This window comes from Hippichthys cyanospilos, chromosome 9 (genome assembly GCF_059441005.1).
Source record: "Hippichthys cyanospilos isolate Australia breed blue-spotted pipefish chromosome 9, RoL_Hcya_1.0, whole genome shotgun sequence".
NCBI classification, from domain to species: domain Eukaryota; kingdom Metazoa; phylum Chordata; class Actinopteri; order Syngnathiformes; family Syngnathidae; genus Hippichthys; species Hippichthys cyanospilos.
Window position 1 is genome coordinate 2,132,969 of NC_142377.1, and position 21,100 is coordinate 2,154,068.

The 21,100-nt window shown below is 40.0% G+C and overlaps 1 protein-coding gene and 1 long non-coding RNA gene across 8 annotated transcripts in view; one reads left to right on the plus strand and one right to left on the minus strand.

Moving 5' to 3' along the window:
- Window positions 1-6,717: 6,717 nt before the first annotated feature.
- Window positions 6,718-8,768, minus strand: LOC148417653 (uncharacterized). 3 transcript variants are annotated; one of them, XR_015866603.1, is made up of 4 exons: window positions 8,634-8,768; window positions 7,071-7,232; window positions 6,878-6,977; window positions 6,718-6,803 (listed from the first exon to the last, which is right to left on the minus strand). It is a non-coding gene; the product is annotated as an uncharacterized LOC148417653 (long non-coding RNA). The 3 variants fall into 3 exon arrangements; XR_015866601.1 differs by lacking the exon at window positions 6,878-6,977; XR_015866602.1 differs by having other exon boundaries at window positions 6,878-7,232.
- The window catches only part of usp48 (ubiquitin specific peptidase 48), a 34,336-nt gene continuing 21,223 nt past the window's right edge, over window positions 7,988-21,100 (plus strand). For 3 of the 5 annotated variants that reach the window (XM_088423500.1, XM_088423503.1, XM_088423502.1), the window contains exons 1-14: window positions 7,988-8,128; window positions 8,534-8,671; window positions 8,962-9,082; window positions 9,160-9,301; window positions 11,956-12,083; window positions 12,191-12,315; window positions 12,792-12,900; window positions 14,712-14,845; window positions 14,997-15,082; window positions 15,894-16,073; window positions 16,189-16,326; window positions 16,494-16,643; window positions 17,395-17,595; window positions 18,444-18,555. In XM_088423500.1, coding sequence (XP_088279626.1) covers window positions 8,538-8,671; window positions 8,962-9,082; window positions 9,160-9,301; window positions 11,956-12,083; window positions 12,191-12,315; window positions 12,792-12,900; window positions 14,712-14,845; window positions 14,997-15,082; window positions 15,894-16,073; window positions 16,189-16,326; window positions 16,494-16,643; window positions 17,395-17,595; window positions 18,444-18,555 — 1,760 coding nt within the window. In that variant the 5' untranslated portion in view covers window positions 7,988-8,128; window positions 8,534-8,537. Of the gene's footprint in view, window positions 8,129-8,269; window positions 8,672-8,961; window positions 9,083-9,159; window positions 9,302-11,955; window positions 12,084-12,190; window positions 12,316-12,791; window positions 12,901-14,711; window positions 14,846-14,996; window positions 15,083-15,893; window positions 16,074-16,188; window positions 16,327-16,493; window positions 16,644-17,394; window positions 17,596-18,443; window positions 18,556-21,100 lie in introns of those variants that run through there. The other 2 variants (XM_088423501.1, XM_088423504.1) reach the window with 2 other exon arrangements.

The following is a 21,100-nucleotide window of genomic DNA, read 5'->3' on the forward strand; positions in this document are numbered from 1 at the left end:
CTGCGAGGACCGACGGTTCAAGGATGAGTGGAAATTGGACTATTTCTTCACTGAAATACGGAACAACTGTGTCTGCTTCATTTGTAAAGAGACTGTGGCTGTTTTTAAATAGTTAAATGTGAAGCGACTTTACCAAACAAAACATGCTGACTGTCATGGTTTGTTGGGTTGTGGGTCTATTTTGAGGGGTTCTGTTTCTGTTTATAGTTCCTGTTTCTGCCCCTGTCGCGTCTCCCTGCGTTAGTTTTGATTTAGTCCACCTGTCTGTTACCTGCGCCTCGTGTCCTCCAATCTGCTCCCTTTGCCTGTTGTCCCTGCCCAGCTGCCGTGTGTTTGTTTGATTAGAATTGAATGTATTTAAACCTGGTTTTCATTACAGCCCGTGTCGGATCATTGTCGTGTCATGACATTGTCGTCTTGTAGTCCCGTCTCGTCTCGTCCATCAGTTTCGTGTATTCCTGCCAGCCTGCCCGTAGTGTTTGTTTTCTGCTTTTCCAGCTTGCCTGCGCCCTTAGTTTTTGCCGTCCTGTTTTTCCCGCTTTGTGTTCCCGTTCTTTGTATTAATAAACATGGATTTCATCAACCCCCTGTCCCGACGCTCCCCTGCTTTTGGGTCCTCCTCCTCCGCAACCACGCCGGCGTTCACACCCGCCGTGCACCACCGTGACACTGACGTATATGGCAAGATCACAGGTAGTGAACGCAGCAAGAAACTGAAATATCTTGAAGCTAGTTTAATCTCACAGCAGCAATATTTTACAACCTTTACCGCCAGTTGGATAATAAGGACAAGTTCTGAGAGATTTGAGCATTTGGTAAGAAAATGCTATGCTTGTTCGGGTCGACGTATTTTTGTGATAAAACATTCTCGGTTATGAACTTAAATAAGAGCCGTGTAAGGACACAGCTATCGGACTCTCACTTACAAGACATCTTGCGCATCCATACCACTGCCATAGCGCCACACCTGGCCTTTGTCCTGCACTCCAGATCTCAGTTTCACCCATCACACTCATGCGGACAAGTCATTGTTCCTTCATGATAATTCTGAAAACGTTTTTTTTTTTTTTTTTAAGTTTTCACTCCAGAATAATAACCATTTAAAAATCCAATCAACATTTATAGTTACTAATGTCATATTTTAAATGAGCCCTGCACTTGTTGATATGATTATTACTTGTTCATTTCTCTGTTATTGTGTTTAATTTTTTTATAAATAATGAACTGCCATGGTGAGATATATTTTTATGTTTTAAATGTAATTTGCACCCGAGAGTAGAATTACTTCTGTTCAAATGTTGAAGTTGAAAAAAGTTGAAGTGCTAAAAAAAGTGAAGTGAATATTCAATTTCAATATTTAGTGTCAATTCAATTTTGATATGCACATTTCAAATGAACCAAAACACATGCTTAAGATAGCTGAAATTAACATAAAAAAAGCAAATGTGAAACACAGAACGGCTCGCTGAAATGTATTTAAATTAATTGCTGTTATATGTTAAGAACGCCCGCCAAGGTTGGCCCCTCTACCTTTTTAAGACACCAAATCTGGCCCCCTTTGCAAAAAGTATGGACACCCCTGCTCTAAAGCAATGCAAGCTTGCTTGTTGAGCATTGCACCGCCTTTTGCAACATTGCAACATGAGGCCTCTAGATGGCAATCTTATGACTCGGTTGGCTATTACAGCTGTCTGTTAAGTTACACAGGCCGCTCACATATGCATCTGCGCTTGCGGAGAAGCCCGCAACTGTTGACGCGAATGCCCTACCACAAGGGTGTCCTACATGTTTTCCATGTTTCTTTTCCTGACACACCTGATTCAAATGATCAGCTCATCAGCAAGCTCAGCAGAAACCTGATAACGATCCTGATCATTTGAATCAGGTATGTCAGGAAAAGAAACCTGGAAAACATGCAAGACAGCGACCCTCGAGGACTGACTTTGGACACCCCTGCCCCACCGCCTCCGGGAACAGGCACTTAGCCGAATTCTATTAGGCTAAAAACTCCAATTAAAAAATACAACACTAGAAGGAGTGTAACCAAATGGATATGACAAAAACAGAACAGAATATGGAGAATAATTTTATAAATTAAAAAAATTATATAATATAAACAATAAAGGAACATAAGAGTTTGAGCTTAAAGTAGTTCATTAGATGTTGCTACATCCTGTGTATGAGAGTGTGAGACTGTAAAGTGCTGGGCGTGTGACTGGTGGAGCAAGACAGGATGTGTGTTGCAAGGGGGTGCAAGAGTGGAATGTTGCAGAACAAGCGGTGGTGGTCGCAAGAAAGATGCAGAGACGAGTTAACCCAGAGGCAGCTGGTGGAAAACAACTGTGAGGAAAACTACAACCAGGAGGAGCAAGCGATTCTGCAGGGGACGAAAGACCAATGAGAGCAAGCTAAAGTTCACTGCAGTATACACATAGCCAATAGAATAATGCCAGGATACCTTTGTTGCTGTTCCATTTGCATATTGTGTAGAATAACTCATTGTTGGGCAACTCGGATGTAGAGTACGTCTGCTGGTGGAAACAAGAGGCGTACAGGGCTGTATTGAGAGGGACCCGAGACCCAGGTGCTTGTATTAGGTCTGTGTGTTAGGAATAAATTCACTCATGTGTGAAAATGCCGGCTTCCTGATACCTTTCTATTGCAGAACGAGCGCGCAAATTGATGGATGAGTGGCAGCTGGGTAAGGTAACAAATTGGAGTCAGATTACTAACTGGAGTTTATGTTGATTTAGAAATAAATTCCAACAACATTTAGAAAAAATGTTAGGCCAGCAGAGAAGGCCTTGCTGGTCCTGACGGTCTACCAATACTATGCATGTATATATGTATGTACAGTACAGTACAGTATGTAAAGTAGGTATGTATCGTATGTTGTGCGCATGTATGTATATATGTACAGTATGTATGTGTAAGGATGAATTGATGGATGGATGCCCATATATAGTGAATGATATATGTGAATGAACAATTAAACTTGTGTTGTTGCAAATTATTCTAATTCTTATCTAATCTTCAACTCAGCATCCCTCGTTTTCAAATGTGCGTGCAAATGCGCTTTTCCTTTCAAAACTCACATCATACCAAGGGATCTTGCATGCTTGTTTATGGACACTGTGAGCTAGACTCAGTCCAATTGACAGACACTAGCCCCGCCCTAAGCTACCTGGCTTTGACAAGTCAACCGTCACCGGTGGGTCGTAACAATTCCTTTCCTCCTTTCCCTTTTCATGTGATCTTCCAACGGTTACAACTTGGGATTGGAACGACGTATCGTGACTTTCCCTGAGAGCGCTAGGCAGGTGTCGAGCATCTGCTTCAAGCGTGACGGCACTCGACGTTGCGCCAGATACAACGGGTCATTGGACCCACGTATTGTGATACTTCTGCTGCAAACGCTCGGCACTTGAGTCGAGCATCTGCTTCGAGCGTAACATCACTATTTCAGAATATTTCCATCCTACCTGTCTGTGTCCCTGATGCCTTCCGTGAGTTGCTTCAGTTTCGAGTTTTCTGTTATTACTTTGTATTACTTTGTTCTTGTGGATGCGGTCTCTTATTTTTTTTTAGCCTCTTTTTGGGGGTCCCCTCCTTCAACACTTCAACTTACCATACCGCGTCGTGACAGTTTATATTTTGTCGAGGATAAGGTTTTTTAAGCTGCCCAGCGCACATGTTTTGTTTTTTTTCCAGTGAACAGGCACAAGAAAAACATCTGTCACTACTACTTTATACACAACGCACTAAAAAAAGAAGGCTTGAGCGGCCTTCCTTCTGCTTGAGAGAAAACAATGATGAGACAGTTCTTTTCCCACAAACAGTGCACTCATTCTCCCAGCGTACCATCAACATACCTAGCAGTACAGCAGCAGTTTATTCATTCACACAGCAAAGCATTTCTTCATTGCGTTCACTGCATTAATATTTTGTAGCAAATGTATAATCACTATATCTATAATTATTCTAACAATAATTATTCTAACAGTTACACCTGCATTTTCAGTCGTATCCATTTGTATTGTAAAATCAAACTAATGACTTTCAAAACGCCCATGCTACTTTATTACAATGGCAATGTCCCACGCCCCCACCATTTTTTTGGACATTTGCCCATTCAAAAATGTACACACGCTGATGTTGAAACCTGTGGGGTTATTTGGTCCCCAAATTGTCAACATCTCCACCAATGACCAATTCAACCCAGTTCTTTAAAATACAATTAACCTCTCCTTGGCGCATAAATGATAACATATGAGCAGCACGTACAATTCTATCATACGATTGTTTACTTATTTTTTTGCCAGCGGTCCCCAACACCTGGTCTGCAGATCAACTGGTACCGGGGCGCATGGGCTGCACCCGAAATAATGTTTTGGAGATGATTTAGTTCAACAGTTCATACGTTTGTGCTTGATCTTTGTATTTTTGGCGCCGCCTCTGGCCGCTGTTGATATTACATACATAGTGAGAAGGATGATGTGGTTTTTAGAGCAGCCAGCTCTTTCGTTAGTTTGGATTTCAATTCATAAGCAATAACTTGACTTTTGAATTAAGTCTACCTACAGTGTGTATGCTCACTCTGGTCAAAAACAACGCTTCTCAGCCCAGCTACATTCGACTGTCAAGTTGGCTCAATTGCTGGAGGTCTGGTGCTGCACATTTTTCAAAAATCATCAATTTTCTGAACCGCATACGGTAGGTTCACGAAGGCTGGGAGCATGCTGGATTTTTCGAATTCCCACTTTTAACATTTGCTGGAGAAAACCTCCGGCCCTGCGAATGCAACCTCCAGTGGGGCACGCCAGCATGGTGATCGGTGACAGCTTGTCTTCAGAGTGCTGCATCAGCAACAAGTTGCTGAACTGCAACTCACCAGTGGGCGACCACAAGATTATATGTTGACTGAGACCTTGTCTACACATAGCCGGGCTTCTTGCAAACCCCTTAAGTTTTAGATTATAAATGAATGTGACAAACCAAGCCAACTGGTCACTACTTTAGATTATAAATGAATTTGACAAACTAAGCCAAACCACTTTTTGACAATATATTTACAGTTGATTATTTGGAGGCCATTAGGGTCCAGGCCAGTGTGCAGTGCAAAAATCTACATACTGTATAATTAACAATAACTGTTTTATAGATGTACAATACTGAGCCAAAATGAGTTTGTCACCCCTGATTTAGAGTATTTAGTTCACCATGCATGGTTTTGAAATATAAGAAAAAGGAGTACCAGAAAGTAATTTTGTGTGATTTCAAACTCATATAATTCCAATTTTTGCCAGTCGGCAATTCCCAAATGGGTTTCATTTGACTGCTGCCAAGATGTAAGGTGAGAAACTCAACGCCATTTTACTCTGGTGCTGATGGGAGGCTGCCAAACATGGCCAGCATTACCTTATGTGAGAATGGAGTAATGTAATTTTGTGTGATTTCAAACTCAATTTCAATTTTTGCTAATCGGATTTTCTAAAATGGGTCTCTTTTGACAGCTAGCAAGATGTAGATTAAGAATCAGATGAGCTAATCAATGCTAATTAACTCTGGTGCTGATGGGAGGCTGTCAAAAATGGCCAGAATCACCTTAAGTGAGAATGGAGCATATACTTTTGTGTTTTCAAACTCCATTTATCTCAATTTTTGCTAATCGGATTTTCTAAAATGGGTCTTATTTGATAGCTAGCAAGATGTAGATTAAGAAACAGGTGAGAAACTCAACGCCAATTTACTCTGGTGCTGATGGGAGGCTGCCAAAGATGGCCAGCATCACCTTGAGTGAGAATGGAGTAATGGCATTTTGTGTGATTTCAAACTCAATTTTTGCAAATCGGAATTTCCAAAATGGGTCTCATATAACAGGTAGCAAGGTGTAGATTAACAGGTGAGAAACTGAACGCCGTTTTACCCTGGTGCTGATGGGAGGCTGTTTAAATATGGTCAGCATCAACTTAAGTGAGAACAGAGTGATGTAATTTTGTGTGATTTCAAAATCACTTTCAATTTTTGCTAACCGGATTTTCCAAAATAGGTCTCATTTGACAGCTAGCAAGGTGTAGATTAGGAATCAGGTGAGAAACAGTGCTGTTTTACCCTGGTGCTGATGGGAGGCTGTTAAATATGGCCAGAATCACATTAGGTGAGAACGGAGTGATGTCATTTTGTGTTCTCTTTCCATGTCTCGGCTGTAGTAGTCGAGATCACGGTGAGCCGCGGCACCACAGTTGCTTGTATGTTCAACTAAGAGCGCGCCAAACGTGATTAAAAGGCAGCGTTTACACTTGAAATTCCAATTTATTACAAAAGGTAAGAGGATCCCAAAGCTTTCTTTCTTTTCTCGATGTCTCCCAGCTGCTAATGTCCTAAAAAAAAAATGTCCCCACAATGACAACCCCCCCCCCCCCCCCCCCCCCCAATTAATCGCGAAAACATTGGGATCACTGTAATCCTTTCAAGGTAGAGTGTAGGATATTCCAGATTAAATAATATTTATGGGCAAACATGGAGATGAGAGACGCAACAGGAATCGATAAAATGTAGATAATATGACGAGTAGTAGTTCAAAGTGACGTAACGTTCGACGTGAGGTCTTTTAAGGAGATAAACTGATGTATTCATTGGGTATTTATTCATCACTAATACAATATAAAAAATATACTGTATAATTATAAACTTTTATAAATTTGCAAAATGACAAAATTACAACATTTATAAAATAATTTATTTAGCAGTGAGAAGTAGCATACGGGACAAAAGGTGACAGGCCTACTCGTGTCCACTTCAATCTGTAAAAAAATATAAAAACATCACAATAGTTTTTAGTTTGTCACCTGATAAATTTTCCCTCAGTGAAGCTCACATTTACTGTGAATAAAGTCCAAAATAGAGTCCATTCATCCATTTTCTCAACTGCTTCCCCTCACACGGGTTGCAGGCTTGCTGGTGCCTATCGCATCTGTCTATGGGCAGCAATTAGGTGGGGTACCATGATGAAGAACCAATCACTCTCACAAACATACCTCAATGCAATTTGGAATGTCCAATATACCTACCATGCATGTTTGGGGGATTATGTGAAGAAACTGGAGTACCTGGAGAAAACCCACGCATGCACAGTGCGAACATGCAAACTCCACACAGGAATGCTGGAGCTGCAAGCGAACCAGAGACCTCAGAACTGTGAGGTGGACGTGCAAGTCGATCTTCCGCTGTGCCTTAAAGGGACAGTGTGTAAGATTTAGACCGTTTTTCATTAAAAAAAGAATCAATTAAATAATTGTAAATTTCAAAAACTTGCTAATTAATGTTTTGTTAATGAGCAACAATATGTTTTAAATATAATCATAGGGCTAGTTATCATTAAATTATATTACATGAGGGGTGCCACTTCTCCGGAGGCGGCCATGTTTGTTATAACTAAGGGCAATCGTAAATCCAGCACCTACAGCACTTCCTGCTGGCTGTAATGAAAAGACGGTCTAAATCTTACACACTATCCCTTTAAATATTTTGTCAATCATTTGCTGGCTGTAATGAAAAGACGGTCTAAATCTTACACACTATCCCTTTAAATATTTTGTCAATCATTTTAGTATTTGTCACAGGTTGAAGTGGACAACGAATGAACTGAATGTGACAAATCTAGAGAGGAAATGATTACAGCTTGCCCCCTGCTTTCAGTGGCGTTGTCTGGCTGATGTGCCAATCAAGCAGTCTCGTTCCGATTTTGAAGCACCCCACGTTGAATCACTTAAGGTTTTATTGGAGAATATTAGTATAAAAATATGGATTTATTATATAAACGTCAAGCAGGACTGTACTATGTAACTGTATATGCTTTGTGTCGTAATGATTAGCCCGTGAAAAAGAATGCAGTTCAAGTAGCATATCATTGAGAGGCAGTAATGCACTGCTTGAGCTTCCAAACTGCCGTTGTAGGCGACATGAAGAAGAACACTGTACTGTTTCCTCTTCCTCTGGTACAAGTGTTCCCATGGTTATTTCTTGACGTTGGCCAGATTTTTAACTGAGTCTTTACGAACACAAGGGCGATAAATATGAAATAAAATTGATTAAAATGTAAAGTCTCACGAACCAATTGCTGAAAAAGGTGCGATATTACTTGCCATTATCTAAAACTTGTTTCCGTTTTAATAGAGAATTTATCACGAAGTGGTAAACAAGGTCGGGTAGGGCTGAGCTAAGTTTTGTCAAGTTAATCACGAGCCATTACTTGTGCACTCAAGGGTAGCTCTTACATTGGCTACCCAGTAAAAAATGTCATTTACTGCAGTAAGAGTTTTTTCTTTCGGTGTTGCGTGGCGAGAAACGATGTGAAATATTAACTCATTCTGCTGACTGAATTAGGTAGCGCTGCTTTGCTATTGATAGGTTGCTTTCGAAGCGATCACGCTTTTAGCGTGTGTTAGCATTATTTCAAGTAGTGTGACCATTCCCCCTTCAGTCTTTTTGTTCTTCTACATATTTGATCTTTTTGGTTAACCTCCATCCCTAGGACAATGGCACCGCGCTTACAGTTGGAGAAAGCGGCTTGGCGTTGGGTGGAATCTGTAAAACCTGAAGAAATCAGCCAAGAGCACATAGAGCTCGCTTACCGCATCAGTCTTCCGGCCTGCAAGAGAGGAACCTGCAGGTACTTTGAGAAATGTCGCATCATAGCAAGTACACACAAAGCCTTAAGCATGCTTGGCATTTTCATCACCTGACAGTATACTCTCTTTGATGTAGAACTAAATGTAGCGTGTCAATTCTATAATCATCGTATTGAACCCTCTGTATTGCGACATATTATCAAAGGACAAGCATAAACCACGTTAGCCCATAAGTAGTTTCCGAAAGTTCTATCCTGTCACATATAGTATATGTATATGCTGTTGTTTTCGATTAACGTTTTAAGTTTGTGTGCTTCATATGACTTTTCAGGAGGAACTGCAAAGGCAACCCTAACTGTCTTGTTGGCATTGGTGAACAGACGTGGCTTGGGGAGATTGATGAAAATGTTTTCCACAATATTGATGACCCAAATCTAGAACGTAGAGATAAGGTACAATACTTGATCACTTCAGACTCTTGACAGCACAGTCCGTACCTAGAATCTAACCTTTTTTCTGTCCCTTACAGAACACGTTTGTTGGTTTGACCAATCTGGGAGCTACTTGTTATGTCAACACCTTTCTGCAAGTGTGGTTCCACAACCTTGAGCTGCGAAGAAATCTCTATCAGTGCTACAATTCTCGTGCTCAGGAACACAATGCAGAGTCAGGTACAAGTGCAAATGCATATGGTCATTAATCTGGTTTTAAATGTGTACAGCTTTTTTTCACCACTGTCTGTGTACAGCTACATCAGCAAAGTTATATCAATTTATTTACCTGTACTAAGGGGAACTATTGCATTAAAGCAATTTAGGATCATTCCACCTCAGTTCATCCAATGGGTGAACCCCTACTTTTTCAGGTTTCACCAATAATGTGTGTGTAAGTCAAACATAGGTTCCAAAGCAAAACTTTGTACTTGATCAGATGAATTATTTCTGAGATATAGCAGTTTTTTTTTTATTCTATAGCTGGTGTTTGTTTTGCATCAAAATAAATTTTACATTTTGGCATATGTTTTGACGAGAATTCATAATAAGGGACACTCCTAAATAATAGGGATGCAAAAAAAAAAAAAAAAGTGTAGCCTAAAATGTCAACTAGTTGTGGGACAATACAGGTAACTCGCGCAGTGTTTCCTCTATGTTGACCCTGTGTCCTTGTTTTGTGTTTTTTTTGCATTTGAAATGACATTTATATAAAGACATTGCTTGCCAATGGTTAATCAAAACATTTTGTGATTCCTTTCTGTGGGCAAAGATTTATGTAATTCCAGTAACCAATAGGCACATCCCAAAGTGACATGCTCACTCTGATTGGCTCTTCGCTTGGAAATGCAAGGTTGAAGTTTTTTAATTCCCTAATAAAAGGCATTATTTGGTAAATTGAAGCTCAGCAAGCAAGACCTTGCTTTTTACTTGAACTGTATGTGTCAGATGAAATTTAGACAAATATGACAGTTTTAATGGAACTGCAAGGGGCTATTGGATAGCTTGAAGGAGGATGACAATGCCTCCCAATTGCAGTCTCGTCCCGACTGCACACACTTCGACTTTGACTTTGATATGTATGCTATTCACCAAACATGATGACTCATTCCATCTTACCATCAAGGGGGTCTTAGTTTCTTTTGATTTTTAGGCTTATGTACTAAATTTTTATTGTTCAAACTTCAACTGCGTACTTTTAGTGCTGTGCAGTGGTATAATTAAAAATTACATTTAAGTAGGTGATGTTAGTAGAGTTAACATTATTTTGCGGGGAGCTGTTCATGGGGGGAGTTGATGGAGTGAGCTACGGTGGGCGATTGACAACGGAAGTGAGCAACGGACCGATCAATAAAAATTTTGTCTTGAAAAAAAATGGCGGACCAAAGACGTACACAGCACGAGTACATATTTAGATTGAGGAATGTGCTTAAATGAGCATTTATTCAATGCCAAAAATTTGTACATAGTAAAAAGAATCATCTGTGTTGTGCCTCACTGCCTCCTATAACTTTGTTAATATGGTTGGTTGGTTCAATCTGCATGCTTCTTTTCTTGAAAATAACCATCTCAAGCCGTAATAACCTCAGCTAACACGAGCTGCTCTTAGCTGCGACAGGCACTGGTTGCTAACAGCCAACTGACGTACACCCTCTTACTCGTACCGTTACAGTTATAATTGTAATAGGGCTGATACAAAAATGCACATCTCTGCCTCATAACTCTGCTTATGTGGCTTACGGATCAGCAGATCAATCTTTCTCAAATGGAGACGAAAATGAAAAAAACAACTTTTAAGTTACCGTTTATATGATGCACCCATTACTTTTGGCTTTCATTTTTTGGGGGTAAAAAAGTGCATCTTATGTTTGGAAAATTATGGTACATAAATTACTCGTTGGCAATGGTCTGTTAATAATGTAAGTTCTTGTTTAAATAACATCAAAACAAATCTTTCGTGAACTGATGTGCTCCCTCTAATATTGCTCTCGTCTGTATTTACTGTAATGCGATGATGACTTAGTGATGTTATGACGACTTGATACCACTTAACTCAGTTAGATGTATGCTGATGAAGAAACAAATATTGAATTCTGATTTCTTATGTTTTCCCCTTCCCAGCGATATGTTTTTTAAAAGAGGACCAGTTACTGAGAAATTCAGCAGCCATGCCCATTTTCATAAAAAAAGTGCAGGGTTAGTAAATTGCACCAATTTGTGTGCAAAATGTGAATATGCACGTTTGATGCACAAAAGTGTACTTCAGCAGTATCTTTGTATTTGAATTTATGCATATTCTGCAAAAAAAGTATCAGACCAATACAAATAATAAGCTTATTAAAATACATCAAAAACGTTTTTATTCAAGATCCTCAACCTATTGCTCCCACAGTCATTTGTATAAACATAATTTTGCCCTGATTATTGACATTGAGAATTTGCTAATAAGTTGACGAATGTCCTCAATGAATTTTAAAGACACATTAGGGTTAGGTTTCACCTTCTTGCAGTTCCAAATTCATGTATGCGCTTACTTTTTAAAGGAATTCACATAGTCTGGTTGCTCAAAGTTTTCGTTCAACAAGGCGAGTTTGCGAGTATACGCCGATCACACCCAGAAAAGCCAGTGAACTGCTTGGATTTTTCGTTAAAGCCTTTCAAATTTTTGTTTTGTTTAAATACACATGCACACTGCAAAACAAAATTTCCTGACAGTTACAGCCAGTAGCCATCATTTGCTAATAATTATTTGAAATACAAAAGCTGTTAAAGTTGCTTGTTGTTATTTTTTGGCAAATATTCACACACTGATAAATAATGCTTTACTTTTTCAGATTATGAACCTCTGTCTATTTGTGAGCATCTACAGTATTTGTTTGCACTACTACAAAACAGCAACAGAAAATACATTGATCCTTCAGGACTAGTTAAAGCTCTTGGCCTAGACACTGGGCAACAGCAGGTAAGAGATCCTGAAATTGTCAGAAAATATTTTCTATATCACTTCAAAAGTATGATGCCCTAGTGGAAACTCCACAACACACTTAAATTCATTCTTTTCGTGGTCAGGATGCCCAGGAGTTTTCAAAGCTCTTCTTGTCCCTGTTGGAGGACACGTTGTCAAAGCAGAAGAACCCATCCTTGCATAATGTCATTCAGCAGCAATTCTGCGGACAGTTCTCCTATGTAACTGTGTAAGCAACCCAACTGTGGGCCATTTTAATTCACCTGATGGAGATAACCAAACCGTCTCAGAATAGGATGGAGCCTGGAGTATTTGTTCAATGCCATCTTGAAACATCAAATCCAAATTTTATGGATACCACTCCAGCAGTTAGAGCCTTTTGAAATTTTCAGACTTCGGCAAACTGAGCATGGAAACCACATGGGTGTAAATGTTGGAAGCCTGCGCTCATTTTTTTTCCCCCAAAATGTTTGTCAGCACGTATCTCCCAAACTACTGGTGTAGTTTGATTTCAGATTTGGTAGTGTAACAAAGTTTATTCAATTCTGAGATGGTCTGCTCATTGTTTTTTGTTTTGGCGGAGGGGTTGACCCCAGCCAATCCTATTCGGGCTGTAGCATCACCATAGGGCACTGCTCCCCTTACAGACTGCAAAGATTTATTTGGTTACCATAATACAATTTTGTTGTCGCTGTTGTATTTCAGCTGTAACCAATGTGGGCGATCATCTGCGCTGCCATCCAGATTCTATGAACTGGAATTGAACATTCAAGGCCATAAGAACCTTAAAGAATGTGTTACAGAGTTTCTGAAGGTAGGTTTTAATCACTAGTAATGTTAACACCATCAAATGTGTCCTGGAAATATAATTGCTTATATATACAGTAATCCCTCGTTTATCGCGGGGGTTACGTTCCAAAACTAACTCGCGCTAAGTGAAATCCGTGAAGTAGCCAGCTTTATTTTTTTTTTATTTTACCTTGCAATACTAAACTATGCAAAAAAAAAACCAATAAAAAAGAACCTGTTTTAAAGACAATCATTTTAATATAGTAGTACAAAGTTAGAAACATTGTCACTCGCGTATTTCACAGTCCCAGCTATGCCTCTTCGTCCTGAACCCGCACGTTGTTATGAGTAAGTGTTGACCTCTTTCTTTTTCTGAGCAAGAAGATTTTTATAAACGATTATGCCCGGACATCGAATTAAAGTGAAAGCTCTTAAATCATAACAATACACCTGAAATTTCAATTTATTACAAAAGAAATCAGGGTGAAGTTCACTTTTCACGCAACAGTGTCACGTGAGGGGAGGGGAGTGAGCTTGCTGTGCACATTACAGTGGATCCAGAAAGGAGAGCATTGCTGAGAACTCTCACTTTTCCGGGATGTGGCGGAGACAATATTTTCTCCGACAGCACCTTAATTCTTTTTTACACTGTATGTCCCTCGCTTTACAGCAATACTGGTCTGCCAAAAAAAATAAAAAGTTTCAATGTCGCAATGATTCATTACTGCCCCCTGTGTGAGCCATTGAACGTTCCCAAAGCTGATTGGCTGACGCGACGGGACAAAAGTTCAAATTTTTGAACGCGGCATTATGCTGGGCCAATAAATTGAAGTTCAGTCAATTTGGTTGCTCTTGAAACAAAACGTTTTTCATGATGAAATCGCCAGAAAAAGCCATTACTATTGCAATTCGCAGCATAACGGCGCCATGTTAATGAATGAGAGCAGTTCCACATCCTGTGTATGCACCACCCCGTGGCTGCGCTGTTGCACCATGGGCCACCAACATTACGCAGGACTTAAAAGATGTGCTCTGCTGCTTCCTTTTGTTAATTGACACTGCAACAAGTGTACAAATATATATTACTGTTTGTCATGACTATCGATTCACTTAAAAGTAAAAATTAATACTGTATGTACTGACCCATTGTAAATGAATCATGTGAAAGTGTTATCCACTCAAACTTTACACAAATGCAGCTTGGTTTGTTCCTGGAAGTTTATAGAGTTTTTTTTTTTTTTTTTTTTTTTTTTAGTTTATTTTTTTGTTGTTGCTTGAATTGGAAGTCCGCGCGCAAGCACAGTTTGACCATCCAGGGAGTCAGGGGCACGGCGTGGTGGCCTTGCACAACTAACCAATCTGCTATGGGCGGCTCCACACAGACACACAGGCCAGTCTCCACACAGACACATGCAGTGAAGGCTGCATAACAAAGACATAATAACGGAGTTTATCGGCTGGAAAAAAGGCTGATGCGGATATACACCAATATCGGCCCGGATAATCGTATCGGCCGATAATCTGTCAAGTCCTAGCTTCAGCCAAGGGATGGCACGCACACTCCTGGTAGTAAGTGGTTATGTCAAGTTGAACTTTGACACTATTTCAGTGAATATCAGCTCATTGCTGTATTCTTTCAATGCTTTGGATTTTGATGTGAAATGCCTTTGATGTAAAGGTCAAAGGGTTGGACAAAATACCGCACAAGGCTTAATACACACCAATCAGAGAATTGCTCCCAATTTTGTTGTATACCAGCTATGTAATGACAATAAAGGCATTCTATTGTACTTCATTCTTTTTTATTACTTAACTATGCTTGTTTTACTTTTTTAGGAAGAGAAACTAGATGGAGACAACCGCTACTTCTGTGAAAGCTGCCAAGGTAAACAGAATGCTACACGAAGGATTAGACTGCACAGTCTCCCTCCCACCCTCAACCTGCAACTCATGCGCTTTGTGTTTGACAGGTTTGTCTCAGCTCTTAAATTAAAAAAACAGATACTATTCATATTAGAACTGAATACGCGAACATTCTCTATGTAAAACATTGTGAAAAATAACTCATCATGCAATTGCTAGTTTACCTTTTAGTGACAGCTTCTGTAATGTAATTTCTAGACAGACAGGTCACAAGAAGAAACTCAACACCTACATCAGTTTTCCCGAGCAACTGGATATGGCGCCTTTTTTTGAAGTTACAAAAGGTATTGCTTTTTTTAAGTTCTGTGACAAACATTTGTGTTCTTATGAAACCATGTGCTTGTGTTTTCCTATGTGCTTTTAAAAAGGACAAATAGCTTATTTTAGCACTATAAGGCGCACCTAAAAGCCTTATTTTTTTAAAACGCTGATAGTGCACCTTATACAGTATATGGATCACTGTTAAAGTAAGCTTTACTTGTTTCTTTTGTGTGTTTACAGTTGAACAAGGTTGATCATATTGACATTGAGTTATTAAGCTATTGAGAGTTTAAAGTTATTATTTGAGATATTATTACTTTGAGTATTACTATGTTGTGATTGAAAAAGTTTTAAAATGTCATTAATTGAGGGTGCGTCTTATAATCCGGTGTGCCTTATATATGGAAAACGTTTTAAAAGATGCCATTAACTGAGGGTGCGCCTTATAATCCGGTGCGCCTTATAGTGCGGAAAATACGGTACTTGTCATGCAAAATGGGTGCTTGAAGTAGAATTTTCCTGACTTTGTCAGAATGCAGTGGTTCACGTGCAAAATGGATCGATAAAGTAGAATTTTGCTGACATTACCGACACAATGGAATGGTTGATGCGTTGTTTAGCTGTGTGTGAATATTTACTTGCCCTCTACGTTTAAGTGACTGGACAACCCTCAACAGCAACAAGTGAAATCAAGAACAGTATTTCTATATTCATTCATGAGACTTTTACATCTGAGAAGATATTTTGGCCCTTTCTTCCTACAAAAGTCAGCAACACTGGATGTTATCCAAATACTCCTGGAGCAAACCATATGTGTTCTGGTTGGTTTTGTAGATCAGAAATGTGTATATGAACTGAGTGCAGTGCTGATTCATCGTGGCATCAGTGCCTACTCAGGACATTATATCGCCCATGTGAAAGACGCTTGCACCAGCGACTGGTACAAATTCAATGACGAAGAAATTGAAAGGATGGAAGGCAAGAAGCTGCAGTTAGGTACTGAAGAAGATATTGGTAAGTAACACTAAATATGTAACAGTAGATCCAACCAGTTGCCTTTTTTTTTGTTACAATTGTCAAGAAATTGTATTGGTTGTCATACTGTACTTGGTGTTATTTTTGGCCTCAGCTGAAACAATAAAATCTCAGACTCGAAAACCCAAGTGCAGCAAAGGCTTCCACTGCTCCAGAAATGCCTACATGTTGGTGTACAAAATCCAAGAAGAGGAAACCTTAGACCCCTCTAAGACCATAGTTCAAGTGCCTGGTGGGTTGTCTTGTCTTGTTGTTATTTATTTGTTTATTAATTTATTTATTTATCATTGAAAACACAATAAATGATGACTTCAGAAGCCTTCTTTAGTTATACATTGCAATTTGCAGTAATAACTGTTTTCATTTCTGAGGTTTGTTTTACTTCTTTTCTGACTCAAGAGTTCCTTCAGAGGTTAGTGGACCAAGACAACCATAAATTTGAGGAATGGTGCAGTGAAATGTCAGAAATGAGGCAACAGAGTGTGGATAAGGGCAAAGCAAAGCACGAAGAAGTGAAGAAGCTGTACGAGCTGTTACCTGCAAGAGATGGTCAGTAAAAAAAAAAAATCCCTAATCGACTACCTTGGGTAGCTGTAATTTTTATTTGGTTGATTTGAGTAAAGCTACAATATAAGGTGAGCCGTCACCTTAACGTGGTGGAGGGGTTTGCGTGTTCCAGTGATCCTAGGAGCTAAGTTGTCGGGGGCTTTATGCCCCTGGTAGGGTCACCCATGACAAACAGGTCCTAGGTGAGGTTCCAGACTAAACACGGCTCATAGACCCCATATGATGAACAAAATAAATGGAATTGCGTTTCCCTCACCCGGACGCGGGTCACCGGGGCCCCCCTCTGGATGGGCTCACCACCTGTGGGAGGGGCCATAGTGTGTGTAAACATATATATATATATATATATATATATATATATATATATATATATATATATACACATATATATATATATATATATATATATATATATATATATATACATATATATATATATGTATAGTGTGTTTCAGATTTCCCACATTGTGAGCATTCATGAACGCCTTGCCAGTATAACTGAATACACTCAAAGCAGTTGTTTTTCTAACGCGCCTCAAGTTCATTTTACCATTAATATCCGAAGTTGTGAATCATCCTTGGTTCACAAAGCTTATGCTTATGTGTATGAGCCAAAAGACAGTAATTAATAAATGAGTCAAATGAGCACACAGCTCATCCATTCATCCGTTGTTTAATTTTGTGTGTGTTTGTGTGTGTGTGTGTGTGTGTGTGTGTGTCTCCTTGCTAATAGGGGAGCCTTATGAGTTTATACCTCTGGATTGGTTGAAGAAATGGTTGGATGACTCTACAGCCACAAAGAAAATTGACAACTCACTCTTCCTGTGTTCTCATGGGAAATTGCATCCAGACAAAGTGGGGGATGCCAAAAGGATTTCTAAGACAGCTGTCCAGATCCTGTACGAGCACTACGGTGGAGGGCCCAGGTTGGATGGTAAGAGAAGACAAAATGGATTTGTATTGATATGCTCAAGCAGCACATACAGTGGGCCTCCGTGTTACAACATTAATCCGTTCCGCGGTTGGGGTCGTAAGGGGAATTCGTCATATGACGGGCAATCCAAACCTATGTTAAATCATGTGTTTAGAACCCCAGCTAAAAACATCAAGATTGTACATACATATGAAAAGTTGGTTCCAAAATAGTATATTAAGTGCTACGTATATATAATATACATGTATACAATCAGGAAACATCATAAATAAAAAATATATAAATGATTTATTTACCTTTGAGTGACGCTTGTTATGCCCATATTCCCTAATAAGGGTTATCTCGTTTCCATATAAATCATCTTCTTACTTATCTCTTTAACGTCACTAGCAATCTTGGGACCCATTGCTAACCCTTTCAACTTTGAATTAAGCAGTAAAATGCACTATAAATATGTTTTTGTACCACTCACAATTAAACAAAGCTTTGCCGTTCCGTCATTTTGAAACAAGTGAGACCAATATAAGACCAGCATTTCCGTGAGGAGACGCCAACCAATAGCAGACCCATCGTAGTGATGCGTTGCACGAAAGCAGTTTGATGGCAATTGTAAATAAGTGCAATTACCTAAAAACGCCAGTAGATGGAGGCAAAACAACACGAATACAGCCAACCCCCTAGGGTCATGACAGTTGTTTTGTCGCAAATCCAGAAAAAATGACATCAAGATGGGGTGAAAAAACTCAGTATTCCAGGTTGCAACATGGAAATAATGTCAATCAGGGACCTTGTAATACATTTACATGAGAAATATGTATGTTTAGCACACAACTTTTCCGAAACTGCAGGTTCCTCTCTATGTCGAGAATGTGTGGAACAGCGATGCAGGGCGCTACGTCTGAAGAATCAACTTAATGAGGACTACAAGGAAGTCTCCAATCTGGTCAAACGTACAATCAGGTATTCATATTATGCATGCGCTATTGGAATATTCAATGCACAGATATCAATATTTATGATATATAGCTATATACAGTGGACGCCTGGTTTACGACGTCTCTGCCTTACGTTTTTTTCACCTTACGACGTGGATCTTTGGATTTTTTTTGTCCCCTTTTTACTCCATTTTTTTGGCCTTATGACTCCTCAAACATGGCGGTCAGTGTGCATGTGTGTCTATTTGGGGCAAAGCGGTCATACGTCATTACAAGCGCCACTGCTTATGTCACTACAATGTTGGTCTGCTAATGGTCGGTGTCACGACTTCCTAAGATACTGGTCTACTATTGGTCAGCGTCACGGGGACCATGAAGATGCTGCTATTGGTCAGCAAATGGGGTCACAAAGATGGCTACCCTAAAGACTTGATCTCGTTTGAAAGTGCTTCCAATATGGTATTTATTGTGCATTTTAGTGCTTAATTCAAACATTAATTAGTTAGCCATGGGCCCCAATATTGCTAGTGATGCTAGGGAAACAAAGCTGGATATAATAAAGAAATACGAAGAAGGCTAAGCTAGCCTAGGCTAGGCTACCCTCACTAGTGAATATGGTCATAACAAGCTTGTCACTTCACTTAAAGGTAAATAAATCCTATATATGTTTTTTATTTATGTTACTTGATTGTATGCCTGTATATTTGTGTGTGCTCGCCATAAAGTTGTGTTTTGTTTTTGATTGGCTGTGAAGTTTACGCGATTCGTGTTGCCTGCTCACCCGCCAGCTTTTGGTGTCACGACTGTGTCTGTCATCCATCCTCGCCCCCTTCCCTCCTGTGCCATGTCGCTTGCGCTTCGCACATGATCTCGGCTGGTTGCTGTTGTCCATCTTCCGCTGGACCGGGTGCGTTACTCGCCCATTGCGGTTTTTGTGGCGTGGTTCCTCTTGCCGATTGACGGCGCCTCGCCTCTGCTCTCGGCCCCGTGTCTCTTGCCTGTCTCTGGTTCGCAGAAGTTGCGTCCCACTCCGGCTCTTGCCTTGACAGCTTTTGTTACACTTTTCTCAGTCTTATGGAGGGCTCTGTGCTTTGCTACAGTTGTGGCTGTTGCGTTGTGCTGGCTGACTCAAGGGAAGGGGTGGGCACTGTTTGCGTTGCCGGGGCTCATGTTGACACGCCCTCTTTGCTTCAGATGAGTGTGGCCCTGGATGATGTGACCGGTTCTTTGGAGTCTGACAAGGCTATATCCGTTGCCCCTCCTGTTGAGTTGGCAGTCTCCTTGCCACCCGTTCGCAGACGAGGCGTGAAAGATAGATAGATAGATAGATAGATAGATAGATACTTTATTCATCCCCGTAGGGAAATTCACATTTCCAGCAGTATCCTCAAGTCGAGATATATTAAGAGGGCCTAAACATGCACGAAAAGTCACCAAAATTTGCTCGTATACATGTACATATGTATCATATACATGTGTGTGTATACATACATACATACAGTGGGCCCCCGTGTTACAAACTTAATCCGTTCAGCGGCTAGGCTCGTAACTCGAATTCGCCATATGACGGGAAATTCAAACCTATTTTAATTAGTGAATGCGTGCAACGCGTGCAAAAACCTTAGGTAAAAACATCACGACTTTATACACATATTAAAAATTTGTAACATAATCTACTGTACAGTTAAATTAAATAACATAAATATACAAAGAAAAAATGACATTTACCTTTGGGGTGACGTGACTTGAGCTGGTGGTGGGTCGAGGCGGAGGGGAGTAGAGATGAACCCGCAGAATTGTTTTTTTTTTTCATTTTCTTAAACGAGAACTTTTTTCAAACGAGAACATATCACCGGCAATTTCCTTCTCTTTAATCCATAATAGAAGAAGCCTCTCCATTTTGTTGTTGACCGAGGTCCGTTTCCTGGCAAAGAAAGTCTTGCCCTTAGAAGACTTGCTTGCTTTAATAGATTCCTTGTTCTTGAGAATTGTAGCGATTGTCGAGCGGTTACGGCCATACTCACTAGCAAGGTTAACTATGCGTGCGCCTCCTTCGTATTTTTTTATTATCTCCTGCTTTGTTCCTATTGTCATCATCCTCTTACTTCTTCCTTTACCGCCACTTGCAATTTTAGAAGGCATGTCTAACAGATAAAGTTTGCAAAGTCTTCACAACACACGGACCAGCTCGTGCCATCAAGCTAGATGAGGGCGTTCGGCCAATAGCATATGGGCATTTCTGTGATTCGGTTTGACGCCACTAATCCAGAGGCTATATCTGTCAACTAACATAATCTTATGCAAAATGATCATTGACACAGAGCCAACACAGCTCATACAGCAAATTAATATGGCTGACTTCATTTATCTCTCTAATTTATCCCTGCTGCAGGCAAATAACTTCCCAGTATCGATCTGAGAGTTACACTTTAACTCAATTTAAAATAATATTTTTAACACTTTTTTTTTTTCGGCTGAACTTAAGCCTTCTTGCAGTGATCCTCGTCACCTGCCGCTTCTGTGCACGCTCACGGAATTAATATCAGCTACACATGAATAAATGACCACAT